Below are 15,415 nucleotides of genomic sequence, written 5' to 3'. Positions count from 1 at the left end.
ATCTTATTGGAACATGACATGTTCATTTGTTTAGATACTGCCTGTGGCTGTTTTCCCATGCAACAGAGACAGTATGGCCCACAAAGTCACACTATTTTCCATATGGCATTTTTAAGAAAAAAAAAATGTGCTGTCTAGGTAAAGAGCAAACTGGAGAGGAGTTGAAGTCATTTCTATTTTCAGAGTATATTTCTTAGTATTTCCATCTCTTAGAATATATTTACACTCCTCCCCACCCACCAGTGCAGGAAAAATTAGCCCACTGATGAATAGAATCTGGAACTCAGAAGGAATCCGAATCATGTCAGTTTTCAGAAATTGTGTACTTTATGTGACAGGGTTCTTTGACTGTCAAATGCAGGAGAATAGACATATCAATATTCCGAAGAATGATATGTATACATGTCTCCGGGTATACTGGAGAAACCCCAGTACACCCAGAGCAAACCCCTCACAGTGCTTGTCTCTTTGTTCAAAGCATTTATACAAAGAAAGAAGTAATTAGTAAGGAAAATCCTGGGATTTTAGCTGAGATCAGTTCCATCTTAAATTCATCACCGAGTTTCTGCAACCGTTCAGCAATTTTCTTAGGTCTGGAAAATTTGCATAATGTATAGATTTGCCATTTGGTTAAATTAAATCTTGCATAATACGTTGGGAGGGGACATCTTTGAGCTGGGTGGATTTGAGGATTCAGTGTAAGATATCAACACTTTTCCTTTTTAAATCGATATTTAAATTGGCCTTGATTTCTGAGTGGGATGGGTTTACGAAAACCAGGAGGCTAGGGCTGGGGTGAGGGTAGAGCTTCAAGAGAGTCACTCCTGGGGAGGGAGAGCGGGCTGCCAGCATGAAGGGGAGTTCGCCAGCTCCTTCTGGTGGATGCTCACTGAGCTGGAGAAATAGAAGACTCGTCCTGATGATGCCATCAAGGCAGAAGGCAGTGCGGAGTTCTTGGGAGAACTTGATGTGTTCCTTAAATTCGTTGGGTGCAGTGAGGTCATGAACGTAGAGACTTGTGCCCGCTTCTTATCTGGGGAGTTATTACCGTGGAGGCTCACTGGCATAGTCCCAAACGACAGGATGGGAGAGAACTGTCATGGAGAATGTGTTAGGACACCTGCCATCTGCCCTGGCTCTTGGGAGAGCCTAGAGGTCAGAGGATAGGGAAGGAGTTTTCAGGATGCTCAGAAAACCAGTGCTGACAGAGGGACCCCCATCTGAAAGGAGAGTGGGCAGCTTGCCGGCCGACCTTGACGATACATTACCTTCTGCAGCAATGGAGGGCGAAGGATTGGCCCACCCCCAAGCAACCCAAGCATACCTACACCTCAGGCTCCCCCACACCCACAGAAGCCCCCAGTGGCCCACGAGCTCCAGCAGAATGAGAGAGAGAGCAGAGACAGGCACTTGCTTCTGACCAGCAAGAAGCATCTTGTTTCATTGGGTGCCCTCTGCCCCCTCAGTCTCTTCCCCCAAACCCCAACTCCAAAAGAGAAAGACCTAACAGGAGAATGAGGAAGAAGATCCCAGAGGCAGCTCCCCCAAGCAGACAGAGCCAAGTGCCGGATAGTAGGGGCAAAGAAGCAGGAAATGTCCCCTGCCCGAGGCAGGTCCATCATGACGCAGGTCTATGAGGACATGGGTCTGGAGTAATAGGAAGAGAATTTGAATCCTACTGACTTTGGAAGCTTTACAATGGATTGGCCTGAGGTATTTTTTAAGTGTATTCATTTAATTTGGGGGGGGGGGGCATGAGCAGGGGAGGGGCAGAGCAGGGGAGGGGCAGAGAGAGAGGGAGAGAGAGAGAATCCCAAGCAGGTTCACACTGTCAGTGCGGAGCCCAATGCAGGGCTTAATGTCATGAACCGTGAGATCGCGACCTGAGCTGAAATCAAGAGTCAGACGCTTAACAGACTGAGCTCCCCAGGTGCCCCTGGTCTGAGTTTTTAATAACCACATGGCCAGAAAGCTGTTGCATCGTCTTTAGATGTCATTAAGGGATTTGACTCGGGAAGTGTGGTGCCTGGGCTCTCAACCATTCTCCCACACCACCAACTATGTACTGACGGAGCATCTTGAAGCAGCTCTTAGCCCCTCTGAACAGCCATTCCTTTATCATAAAATGGGGACAAATGATAGAATCTTCTTTTCTGAGTCATCAGGTGATGCAATGAAATACAGTGTATGCAAAGAGCTTAGCAGGGTGCTAATCATGTGACCAATGTTTATTAAATGGCTATCAGATGTCAAGCACTATTCTAGATGTTAACCATCATCACACTTAAGGGCCAGGAAGGGCACTTAGATATATTGACTCACCTGGGGCAATGCTAATAATATTTCTATTTTCTAGATCAAGGAAACAAGGCCCAGAGAGGTTAAGGAGCTTGTTCAAAGTCACACAGCTAGGAAGTGGTAAAGCTAGAATTCAAACCCAGATCACTCATCCCAGAGTCTACAAATGTTTATTGTTATTGTTATTAGTAGTGGTAGTTATTTTCAATTCCTTGTTTCTGGAACTAAAAACTGAAACTTTGAACATGGAGAAGGAAAGAAAGAGCTCTTTCTGGAGTTTATGACTCCTGTCCACTGAGAAGTAGACACCAGCTCCCAAACGTACACACATACATACACACACACACACACACACACACACACACACACACATATACATACACACACACACACACACACACACACACACATATATATATATGTAGTAGGTGCTCAATATATATATATATATATATATATATATATAGAGAGAGAGAGAGAGAGAGAGAGAGAGAGAGAGATGTAGTACGTGCTCAATAAATCTATTTTGAATGACTGGATGAGAAAACAGCTGGTTTCAAGCCCATTGAAACTCCTTTCTCTCCCCAGGACAAAAGATGTCACATTCCCAGGTATTTGCAGGCTCTGCTTTAATGACACTACTGTAGACTGAATTGTGTCCCCTCCCCTTTATGCTGAAGCCTTAAGCCCCCACGTGATGGTATTTGGAGGTGTGGACTTTGGGAAGTAATTAGGGTTAGATGAAGTCATGAGGGCAGGGTCCTCCCGTGGGAATCTGTCCTTATAGGAAGAAGAAGAGAGAGAGCATTCTCCCTCCACCAGGAGAGGACATAGGGAGATTATAAGCCAGAAAGAGAGACTTCACCAGCAGCCAAATATGCTGATGCCTTGATCTTGGACTTCCCAACCTCCAGAACCGGGAGAAGTAAATGACTGTGGTTGAAGCCACCTGGTCCATGGGGTTTTGTTACAGCAGCTCGAGTGTACTTATACAGACACCTATGCAGCCCATCGCCTTTACTGAGGTGTTAAACACTTGGCCCCTTGAATGCTCATCCTATACTTTCAAAGGGTGAAAAAAAAAAGAGCAAGAGAATTTGGAGTCAGCCCTTCTGTGTCCCGCAGGGCTTCTGCTTTCTGAAGAATTTCATCATTCCAGCAAAGCATTGAATTTATTCGGGTTGAGGGAAATGTGATGAGTTTCTTAAATCTGTGTCACCTGGCTGTGGAATCCGCCCTGCCGAGCTAGGAAGGAGGCATTAACTACATCCAAAGCTGTGTGATTAACTTATTTGTTTGCCTACAGAGCTAAAATGAAAAATCAGGAAGCTGAGTGAATCTGCACGAGCCCCGTTTTGAAGTAGGATTGTGAGAAAACCCGAGATGTGGGTTTTAATTCACATTCCCTGGGCTTACCATTATTATTATTTTTAATGGAAAATAACTTCGCACAATCTTGCTTCGTTTTAAATGGAGAATGTGCAATATTGTCTAACGCAGGGTATGAAGTTGATTTAGTATGCATGATTTTCTCCCCCTCCCCATCCAGGACTTTGGTTCTTTGTACACATTCAATATCGTTACATTTTTTGCTTAGAACATATATATTTTCCCCCTGAACTTTTCTCGATTGCTTTTTTATCAGGTTTACAAATCAAATCAAATAGGTATATTGCAGAGCTCTGTGATACCATTTTCTGAGCTTATAGTACAATGTATTGAATTATGCCACTCCAGCCTTTCTTTTGCTATTCTCTCCAGATTGAGAGAGAGGGACTGTGGACCCTGTAAATTCACTTGGTGCCCAGCATTACTGGCTAAATCAAGACCACTATTCAGGCTGTAAGAAGAGACAGAGCAAGTGTTCGTTACACAAATCAATTTGGTCCAAAGTACATCGCAGTGGGTACTCAACCATCGCTCACATAATATTGTCAACTTAATCAAATAATGCCTCGAAGACACTCACAAGCTTTTCTCTCTGAGAAATAACTTGATTGGTGGAGGAGGAAGAAGCAGCTGGCTATTCAAAAGGACACTTTTTATTTATCACTGTAAAGCACTTTGGGCATGGAGGGGAGGAAGCCCGCAGGATAGGGGAGATGCTGGATATTCATTAGGCTGTACGGCAGTGGGGGGGGGGGGGGAGTTGTGCTCGTTAGGATCCTGGCTTGGGTGCTGGGTTTTGACACGCTCATGGCAGAATTGGGGATGCTCATGGAGACAAAAGAAGCTGGGCCCCAAGAGGTGTTCTGGAATGACACAATAAATATTTGCTGGCACAGTAAAGGGCTTCAAAAATGATTCAGTGTAGTGTTTGTCTTTGGGATGTTCATGTTCTAGTAGCACAGACAGGTAAGTAATCTGATAATAAGGAACATACATGGTCGATAAGAGCTCACCAGAGGGGAGCACAGGACTCTAGGGGCTCGGAGGAGGCATCTGAAGCCACCTGGTTTGGTTTGATTTTGGCCAACTGGTTGAGATAGAGCCCTGTTCACAGAGCTCATCACTCTGGTTCGAGCCCAGACAGAGAGCTCAGGCAGTTAGACCTCCAGCGAATCTTCACTCCTCTATGCAAGTACTTAGCAGTTGCCCTCTGGGGCTGGGCTGTCTTTAGACTTTCCATAGCACCTTCCTCTTGGCCTTGACAAGCCAATGGGGTCTGGAATACGGAGTCCAGCAAATGGACTTAGATATCTTAGGTTCCATCCTGGCTCTGTCATCTCCTACCTGTGTAATTTTGGACAGGTAACTTAACCTCTCTGAGCTTCAGTTTTTCAAACTGTTATGGTGATCAGTGGGATAAGGTATGAAAAATGCCTAGCAAGATGCCAGGGTCACAGTAGGACCTCAGCACAGCTTTATATTTAGTACCCATCCCATTACCCGACCCATTAGCTGATTCCACACTAGGCTCATAAGCAATCAGGCATTGGTAGTATTCAGCATCAGATGTCTCAACTCAGGGGAGAGTGGAATGCCCTCGCACAGCACTGGTCCTGATCCAGGGATCCGTGGATATCTGTGCACCCTTCAGGGAGTCTGTGAACTCTGTATTCAGGGATTAGGATATTAATATTTCGAAGGGGGCATTATTCTGCCAGCTGGAGGTATCTGTTGAGCCATGGCTGGTATGACTGAGGAACTGAATTTTTAATTAGGCTCAACTGTAATTAAAATTTAGACACTGACACTTGATTCCATTATTAAAAGCCTTTTAGGTGTGTTTTGAAAATCTTGGCTATTCAACTGCCAATTTTTCAAAGTCTAAATATAGATGAGGTATTTCTAACGAAAATGCAGTGTCCATATTGAGATGATGAGCTGTAGTACAAATTATTTGAACATCTCAGAGACTCAGAAAAACAAGAATGTAAAATATCATTTACATTAATTACATGCTGAAATAATAGTTTTGGTAAATTGGATTAAGATAAATATATCCTTAAAGTTAATTCCACATATTTCTTTTTCCTGTTTAGACACGTGGCTTCTAGAAACTTTAAGATTTTGTATGTGACTCCTATTTTATTTTGTTGAATGGCTGCTCTAAAGTGTGTGATCACTGTCCCTGAACCGTATCTAGCCTTATGTGATGAGTGCATGAGTTTTTAATTTCCATCGTGCAGGGGAAGAAAATAATTTTCTTTGTATTCTTCTGGGTTCTTGGCTGAAACACCCTGTGGTAAAAGAGACAAACAGGAATTTAATAACATGTCTACCTTCTGTAGACAGGGTACCTACCCAAGAAAACCAAGTAACTCCCTGGCATGGCCCAAGCCACCAGCTTAAACATCATCTCCAGCTGAAGACAAAAGATGTTGGGAGGCCAGGGGAGCCAGCGATGGGGAGGTTATTAGGAAAAGCACGGTAAATAAGGGTGAGGTGGTTATGCAGATTTAGGTCCTTGACTTACCCTTTGAAGAGAGTTTCTAGAGATTTAGTTACTTTCTCTTCCTGATGCCTCCTGAGAGGAAGACACCCCTATAAATGGAGAATTTCCTTATCAATGTGAATGTCTCTTACAAAAGGGTATTTTCTACAGTTTTTGGAGCTTCTCCTGTGTCTGCTCTTTCTCAAAAATAATTGTCCCGAAATAACCCTTGTGCCAAAGAGGCGTATTTTGGGGTGGCAAAATATAATTCGGTACAGTTCTTGTTTTCTTAGGGTTAACGCCCCTACTACAGGCACTCAGCACTGTGCTTCAGAGTCTCTGATTTCTCTCCGAGTTCTCATTTCTGCTGACAGCTTCACCACATCTTACTCATCCGCCCTTGTGATGGTCGCCTATGTTGCCTCCACATAGGTGGTGGTGGAACCTTTTATCCTTACTTGAATCTGAGGAGACAGGCCCAGAAGGGTTTGAGGAGCTCGGCTCCTATGTGACAGAACTGGAGTTTAGCTCAGGGATGCCCAGCTACAAATGTCCTCGGCCTGCGTTACCACCGGGTACCTGGTCACCCCCCGGGAGATAGCACACAGGTGAGCTCAGCAGTGCCTCATGGGCTCAGAGCTGAGCCCGCGGGGCGGGGCCAGAATCTGAAAGGCACATACAAAAACTATGCGGATTCTCTCCAACAGTCATCCCCGGATTGGTCGATATCAAAATCCAATTTCACCAGGATTAGCCTTGGGTTGCTCAGAGCTATTCATTGAATTAGGAACGATTATAGCAGAGGGAGCCCCGCGGTTCTTTATTAAGGTCTTTGCGGAAGCACTAAGTGATCTTTGGGAGATTAAAGTGCTGGTGGTGTTTTCTTAACATTTATAACCTGCGCCGATATCTGGGGAGTTTGTTTATTAGGAAAAATTCTGCGGCACACATCCTGACTCCTAATAGGGCTCTCGAACTGGGCCAGAGTAGAAGCTGGATTTTGCCATCCTAATGAGCTTATTTTCGAACCTCTGCCAACGGCTGCCTGGAAACACACCTCTTAGGGTTAATGGACTTTCCACTCGTGTGGGGTCCTGCAGCCTCCCCTGCGTGATGGGGCCTCTGCATCTCAGGGTCGTCCGTATCCACACGCCCGAGAAAAGAACAAACCCCGGTGGTTTTAACGCTGTTAATAATAGTAATGATACGCATTCCCTGTTTGTTCATGGAACTTAACTGTTTGCAAGACTTGGATTACATTATCCCAGTCTGAAGGGTCCAGGACAGATGTGCATCCACAACTAAGAGTGAGAGACGTGAAGTTAGCATTTGTGCCGCTCGCTATACCAAAGCCAGACCTGTTCATTGACGCCACAGGCCCTTGCTGAGAACTTACCGTGTGCTCCAGATCAGCGGTTTCAGTCGGTACAGTTCCACCCCCCACAGGGAGCACCTGAACCCCTGAAGATAGTTCCGGCTGTCCCACTGTCGTCTAGAGGATGGAGGCCAGCCCCAGGTCAAAGAGCTAAGCAGCCCCCACATCACCATTTCTGGTAGAGAAACTGCTCTAGGTGTAGGGCAGAACAGTGAATGGAAACTCCCCAGTCTCTGTTCTCGTGGACTTTGCGTTCTGGTAGAGAAGACAGGCACAGCAGAAAATAACAGAAGCACGTAACCTAAAAGGAAGAAGTGATACGTACTTTGGTAACGGGCAGGTGAAGATTTCTCAGGCGGGTCATGTCTGGGCAGACAGCCGATGGGCAAGAGGGGGCAAGCCGGCCACATAGGCATCTGGGGAGAGAGTTCTCCAGGCAGAGGAATAACCGGTGTGGAGCCTGAGGAGGGAGCTTGCCGAGTGGGCGGAAGGAGGAACAAGGTGGCCAGTGAGCAAGGACTGGGGAGCCTCAAGAAGCAAGGGGGTCAGGGCCAGGCCCTACTGAATATCACAGCCCAGGATGGGGGCCTGGGCTAGAGGGTTCAGAGAGGGCAAGTGCCCTGGCCGTTCTCCTTCTGCCTCGAACATCCTTTGTTTTCTCAAATTCCTCTCATCTCTGAGCGAGCAGATCAGCTGTAATTTGCTTGGTCTTTATGTTCTATCTTCTGATCTCCGAAACATGGTTATGAGGTATCTTTCCAGTTCAGCTGCGTCCCACTTAGAGCTAAAATGATACTTAGGAAAAAAAAATCAGGGATAAATCAAGAGTTCTTCTTCGAGCAATTAATTCCAAGGAAGCCTTGCCAGGCACCAGCCTCAGGGGATGCAGCTCCCTAGCAGGGAGCCCCTGACTTTGGGGAATACACGTTCTAGATGTGCAGTTCCCTGCGCAACCTTCTTAGAATTTCTACGTTATTTTATTTTTGTCGGTAGAAGTTTCACTCTGGGCGTTCGCCGTAAGCTTCACCGACCTTCTCAGGGATGCCGTGACCGCTTTAGCCATCTGTGTGAGGTACAGCTCTAGGCTCAGGGAACTGGCAGGCCTGTCCTTGTTTTTGGAGTATCGGCTGCCTCTCGGGAGGCTGGTGGAGCGCGTCTCAGTCCTGCTGGAGGGCGTCAGTACCTCCAGGGGTAGGGATGGAATGGCGGCCAGGGCGCCCAGGCTGGCAAAGGGAAGATTGCAGTCCCCTCTATTTAGGGAACTCATTAAAGTTCCCAGGGCGACAGATGGGAACCTGGGACAGCTCAGGCAGAGACATTCTCTATTCTTCTGGACCTGGTGTGGGGCGAACCCTTTGGAGAACCTCAGGCCACCTTAAGTGGTAGAAAATGAATCTCCTCCTTGACTACAGCTACCCATCCTACATGTGCTTCCAGTTTGTTTTCTTGTTTAATAAAGGGTTGTTGTGGGTTGAGCGTGGCCTTCAAAAGATATGTCCATGTCCTGACCCTTGTAAACCCATGAACGTGGCCTTATTTGGACAAAGGGTCCTTGCAGATGTAATTAAGGATCCCAAGCCAAGATCTAGGGTGAGCCTTAAACCCAGTGCCTAATGTCCTTATAAAGAAAAAGGCAGACAGAGATGTGAGTCTCAGACACACAGAGGGAAGAAGGCCGTATGAACACAGAGACAGACTGGGGAAAGGCAACTCCAAGCCAAGAGGCCACCAGAAGCTGGAAGAGCTAGAGATGGGCCTTCCCGCAGAGCCTCCTGAGGGAGTGTGGTCCTGAGAGCACCCTCACTGTAGATGTCTGGCCCCTACAACCGTGAGGGAGTACATTGCTGTTGCTTTCAGCCACCACATTTGTGGTAATTTCCTAGGAGACTACAACGACCTCAAACTCAGGCTTGTCCTGAGTATGTTTTCCATGAAAGTTCCCAGGAGAAAGGAAGGGGAAGGCCCTCATCCTGACCTACTCACCATGAGAGTCGGTGAGGACCACTCTGGAAGGCCTCACCCCGACCGTGCCCCGGGTTCCGGAGTAGCCATTTTGCACAGCCCCGGTCTCGTTTGGTCCGCTTGTGTTACGTCCCAACGTGTAAGCAGGCGTGCTTGAGCTCACAGATCCGTTTTTCTTTCTCGGCCTCTGGATCCTGACGTCATCCTCTTCCCTCTCCTCTCCATCCACCCACGATATCTGAAACACTGTTGGTTTGTTTTCCATTTTACATGTTATCTTTAAAAATTACCTTTAATACACAGGTATCCCGACATAACAATTGATGAGCATTTGTATACATGCCCACACTACAAAATGATTAATTGAGCGTTGTATGTTTTTTATCAAAGGGAACAACGCAAAGATTTCTCCAAAGTCCTGTTTGACTAAAGATGATTAATTTTAATTTTCACATGAGCGGCATAATGCTATTAATCATTTAATATGTTTAATCATAATCTCTGTAATTCCTAATTAGGTTTATTAAGCTGAAACATCCAGCCGTTCTGTACAAATCCAAATCTCAGTTTCTTTCTTGGGATGAGAAGGAATTTGTCTTAATTTGCATTTGAACAGCAACTTCTTTCCAGAGGAAAGAATCTAGAGCTGCAGGTTCAGGGTCTCAGCAGCTGCCTGTGCTGACAGAGCTTCTTAGGTTAGAGTACTAAGACCCCAACCATGTGGTTCAAGGGCATGTCGCTGGCTTTGTTGTGTAACCAAACCTCCTATTACCAGCAGAGAAAACATTCGTGCTCTGTTTGGGCCTCGCTGTTGTAAGACTGCGTTTTGACTCCCTTGAAGGTGCCAAGCAGACCGTTTGCTCCTTCACTCGTTACTTTATTGATACACTTGTAATCCCTTCGGCTGTTCAGTCAGTGATTCAGCCAGCCTTTCAACCTGCATGTATCTTTTGTCGGCTATAGCTCAGCTCTGGCATCCTGTGCTGATCACATCATGCCCTGGGATGATCATAGGTGGCTCGTCACAGTTTTTATGATTAAATATATACTCTTGCTCTATGCATAGGGCCGTTTGTAACCCAACCGCCACTACCCCCACAGTGTACCGTTCCGTCCTTCCTTCACATGACCTGCACTGACCAGTGATCACACGCAGAAGCCCCCTGAATCCAGAACATGATTTCACCTTTGCGTCTTTGCATGTGCTTTGCACACTGCGGGTACAGCATCCGCCCCCTTCATCTGTTCTGTTAGACACCTCCCACTCAAAACATAACCCCCCAGAACTGGCAAGCCTCTTAAGGCATCCAGCCCTGCAGCGTGTCCCTGATTCAAGTTTACGCAGCCCTCTATGATTCCCTGTGATCCCAGCCTTGCAACTGTCTTTTTCTACCCTCTTTCTCTTCCTCTGAACTGGAAACTGAATGTGTTTGGAGGCCTGACTTAACAGATCCAGTGTCTAGTAGTTGCTCAGTAAAAACATGTATAAGGAGCCATGAAAACCTTTCCTTTACCTGAGAGAGGGTTTTTCACTCCTCGTTTTGACATTAAAAAAAAAAAAAATCACCATAACTCTAAAATATTCATTGCTTTCCATTTACTGACCATATGCCATGTGACAAGAACTCTGCCAAGTTGACATATGTGATTGCAGTCAGTCCCTGCAGAGCCTTAGAAGGTGTGCATTATTATTATTACTCGTTTTCCAGGTTAGAGGATTATCACCATCCTCCTGCCTATTCACTCCAACAGCATAGACAGAATGACCAAGTGCATTGTTGTTGTTGACATGACATAGCACTTCAAGGTTGAAGAAGTCATCCAGGGGGGCCTTAGATACCAAACCAGCTTGGAACAGTCTTCTGCCAGCCCCTGGGAAGGTCTTGCTTTCAGAATGCAATTCAGGGGGCGCCCGGGCGGCTCAGTGGATTAAGCATCCGACTCTTGATTTCGGCTCAGGTCACGATCTCACAGTCATGGCATCAGCCCTGAGTTGGGCTCCACTTTGGGAGTGGAGCCTGCTTGGGATTCTTTCTTCCTCCCCTTCTGCCCCTCCCCCCACTAAAAATATAATAATAAAAGTTTTTTTAAAAGCATCAGAATGCCATTCAGGATGTATCAGTAAGGAGAATGGAAATGAAGTCTGCCAATAAACACACGTACTGACGAGACAGTCACAAATTATGCCCATGTTATTTTGATATATATATATATAATATATATCATATATATAATATAATACATATATAATGTATATAATATATATTATATATATAATATAATACATATATAATGTATATAATATATATGATATATATTATATATATATTTTGATAAACATATATCAAAATGTATATGTATGGCATATATAAAACACTTATGTATATAAAATAAACATACATATTTTTAAATATATATAAATACATATTTCACTTTGTGAAATTGTTTCCTTCTCTGTGTCTTTATTATTTTACACCTGGCTGACTGCATTGATAGTTTCGTCCCAGTTAATATGCTTCTAAACTGTTTATAAGTAGGTGAGGCTGGTTCCTTGCTCATCAATTTGATGGGCTTCCACATAGGTTTTCCATCATGGTTTTGGAGAAGCAACTGACTGATGTGAATGGCATCCACTGCCACCCAGAGGCAAGAGATGCTAATTGCAGAGAAAGTTTCTAGAAGCATCTCTAGAACCAAGAGTACCCATACCCGTCATGGCTATCAGGATACCAAATGTTACCGTGACTTTTCTCCTGGTTCCTACCCATATCCAGGTGCCGATGTAATATCATGTTGTGCAGACTCATTCTGGCAAGAACGGGAAGCAGAGTAACGAGTTATGCTAATAATGTAACCTTATCTACACCAACATGGTCCACAGAATGTCTTGCTGTGCTGGAGATGCTTTAAACCTGCACCGTCTGACAAGGAAACCACTAGCCCCAGGTGGCTATCGAGTACTTGAAATGTGGCTAGTGTCAATGAAAAGCTGCATTTTACATTTTATTTAATCTTAATTCATTCAGATTTAACTAGCCACACGGGGTCAGCTGTAACGGACACGATACAGTTGCACAATCAAAAAACGAGAAGTTAAAGCCTTAATAATAAATTAAGTCAATCAGATGCTTACTTAGACTGCAGAGCACCAAACAACCTTTCCAAATGTTTTATTACATTTGCTAATATTTTATCTTCACACTCTCAACAATTAGGTAGGCGATGTTTTAAGATTTTGGACACCTTTGATTAAGGGATACACCCTCTCCTAGCTTCAGCGATGAGGTTTTCTCTGCCTAATTATTAAAACTCCCCCAGTACCTCCACGCCAACCACCCATCCCCTTGCTTTATTTTTGTTCCCGGCGCTCTCCTTCTACCCGCTGCATATTTCGTTGTTAATGAGCTCATTGCCTTTCCTGCCCCCCACCCCCACCATAAGAATTGCGCTCCACCAGGGCAGGGAGTTTTGTCCGCTTTTCTCGCTACTGAGTCCCAGATCCACGTTAGGCTCTCAGGGGGGTCTTCAGAAATGTTGAATGAATGAATGACCCAGCACTTCTTTCCTTGTCCTTGTTCCTTTGTTCCAGCATTTTCCTACCATTTAGGGGAAGCAAAAGCAGTTTGGAAACAGCACGTAGGTCCACTCAGAGCCTCTTTACTCTTGTCCTTTTAGCAGACAGATGACGCAGCACCGACGGATGGCCAGCCCCAGACACAACCTTCTGAAAACTCAGAAAACAAGTCCCAGCCCAAACGGCTGCATGTCTCCAACATCCCCTTCCGGTTCCGAGATCCGGACCTCCGACAAATGTTTGGCGTAAGTAGTGCGTTTCTCCTCTGCAGTGCCTGCTCTGGGGTCCCCAGAGCCCTCTCTTCATGTAAGTTCTGAAGGTGAGATGTGGACAGAGGGGAAAAGAAAGGCATTTTGGATCCTAGTCTGTAGCTGTATTTTGGCCAGAATCTCTTCACGATTTCAGTATCCATTTCTTTGTATGTGTTCACCGTGTTCCCACTTGGCCAAATGGTGTTCTTCTAATTAGGAACGGGAAAGTCAGAAGGAAAATGAGCTCCCAGATAAAATAGCATTGAAAGAATCTCACTGATGGTCCCAAATCAAGTGGCCCGGGACCCTACATCACGGCTGAAATAAACATTTTGTGTCTTTTTGGTTCTTCTCTCTATTGTAGTTGACAAGTTATCACGACATTTTCCTGCAGATACCTCACTCTTTCCCAGGCACTGTGCATTTGGATTTCAGATGCAGCTTTAGAGAGTAATTAGTTCTGCCTAAAACTTCATTAAAAAGCAAAACAAAACAAAAAACAAAAAATGCTAAAGACATCTAAATCTGACTTGTATCCTGCCATATACATTCTCCTGGAGTTGGTGGTGAGGATTCAGAGGTTCTTACTGCGATGTTACCCCCACAGAGGTGCCTTTCCAAGGCACCATGATGGAAATGCAGAGCAGGGCGGAAGCCACGACCAACCTAGAGAAAATAAATGATAGGGTTGCTTCCTTGTAGGACGCCATGACTTGATTCTTTTCCTGGACGAAATGTCGCAGTGTCCACCTTGAGAAGGAATGAGTTAGCCGTGTCTTTGGGCTCAGTTCCACCAAAGGATAAAATTCTGACAGTGCTTAGATATCCTTCGTTTGTTGTCGTTGTTGTTGTTGTTGTTGTTTCTGCAAACGAATTCAGCCTGTTTGTTCAAGACGTCCATCCCAGTATTGATGGGAGGTATCTGTGGATTCCATGAACAGAACCACACCCTTAGCATTTGACTTAGAGGAAAGGTTGGCTGCTTGGAGTTTCTTCTTCTAAGAGTCCGTGGATGGATGCAAATGTTACAGAAGGAATAAGAAGAAGCCAAACTGTAATGCCTAACCCCGGGCAGAGTAGACCTCACCTCCCCCCCTCATGTAAAGGGGAGCGCTGGCTCATCACTCTGCGACTGTGGGGTTAGCTTGCTTGCACCTTTTATTTCTTTAACATGCATGATGTTTATCAAGTATGCATCTGACACAAAGACAGAGCAAGCGTCCTCATATTCAGATACCCAGACTTGAATCCTGACATTTCAGAGGAAAAGGTCAGCTTCTGCACTTTTATCTTCCTCGTTTGGTAATAACCTTGAGTTGAGCCCTCTAACTCTTGCCGAGTGGAGATACCCTCGGGCACTCTCAGGTCAAAGATGACTTTGAAAAGTGCAGAGCATTCAAAGTGAAAGTGGAGGTTAAGTGTGTGTAAAGCAGTGAGACCAGGTTTGAATGATGGCAGCCAGAGGAATTAGATTCCTTTTGCCACGTCAGGTTAGAAAGTCTTGCTCTGTGGTCCATCTTCCCTCGTCAGGTGTCACTGGGATGTTGGCTTTGAATCTGGCCCTCTTAATGACCATCCCGGTGGTCTTTTAGAGTGTCACTCACTGCAGCGGCCCCCCTGCGGGTGCGCTTCCCTCCCTGGTCTTCTCTGTTATCTTAAAAGTCACCAGAGGACTACACAGCCAAGTCAGAGACGTATTGGAAAAATCCACAGCTGGAACTCCCGAAGAAGGCCTCCTGCTTGCACGGATATCTGAGCCTCTGTGTCTTCCCGGGGCCAGGGCAAGCGGTGCAGGGCTGAGTCCTGCCAGAGACCGAACACACTACCGGTTGTCAAACTCTGATCACAATCTACTGGCTTCAGAGCCAGTGTTTGTAAAAGTCAGACATTTTAAGCAACTGACAAGACGTCGTCGACTTGACAAAATGATAGATACGCTTAGTATCAATTAAGAAAATGCAGCATGCCTTCAGTAATATTGAAATTAATTTTGCTCATCACAAACAGCATCTGTGCTCATTTGAAAAGTACGCAAGATTTTTTTTTTTTTAGGAGTTTCAGCTATAAAAATGTTCAGG

At 45.3% G+C, this 15,415-nt stretch overlaps 1 protein-coding gene across 7 annotated transcripts in view; it reads left to right on the top strand.

The window, feature by feature from the left end:
* Positions 1-15,415, top strand: part of RBFOX1 (RNA binding fox-1 homolog 1) — a 2,060,838-nt gene that overhangs the window by 1,914,509 nt on the left and 130,914 nt on the right. For all 7 annotated transcript variants that reach the window (XM_023246535.2, XM_045047971.1, XM_023246513.2 and 4 more), the window contains one exon: positions 13,188-13,331. In XM_023246535.2, the coding sequence (XP_023102303.1) occupies positions 13,188-13,331 (144 nt within the window). The remainder of the gene's footprint in view (positions 1-13,187; positions 13,332-15,415) is intronic.

The sequence above is a fragment of the Felis catus genome, chromosome E3 (assembly GCF_018350175.1).
Source record: "Felis catus isolate Fca126 chromosome E3, F.catus_Fca126_mat1.0, whole genome shotgun sequence".
In the NCBI taxonomy this organism is placed as follows: Eukaryota; Metazoa; Chordata; class Mammalia; order Carnivora; family Felidae; genus Felis; species Felis catus.
The sequence above is the reverse complement of the archived record's forward strand: the minus strand, read 5'-3'. Positions and strand labels throughout refer to the sequence as shown.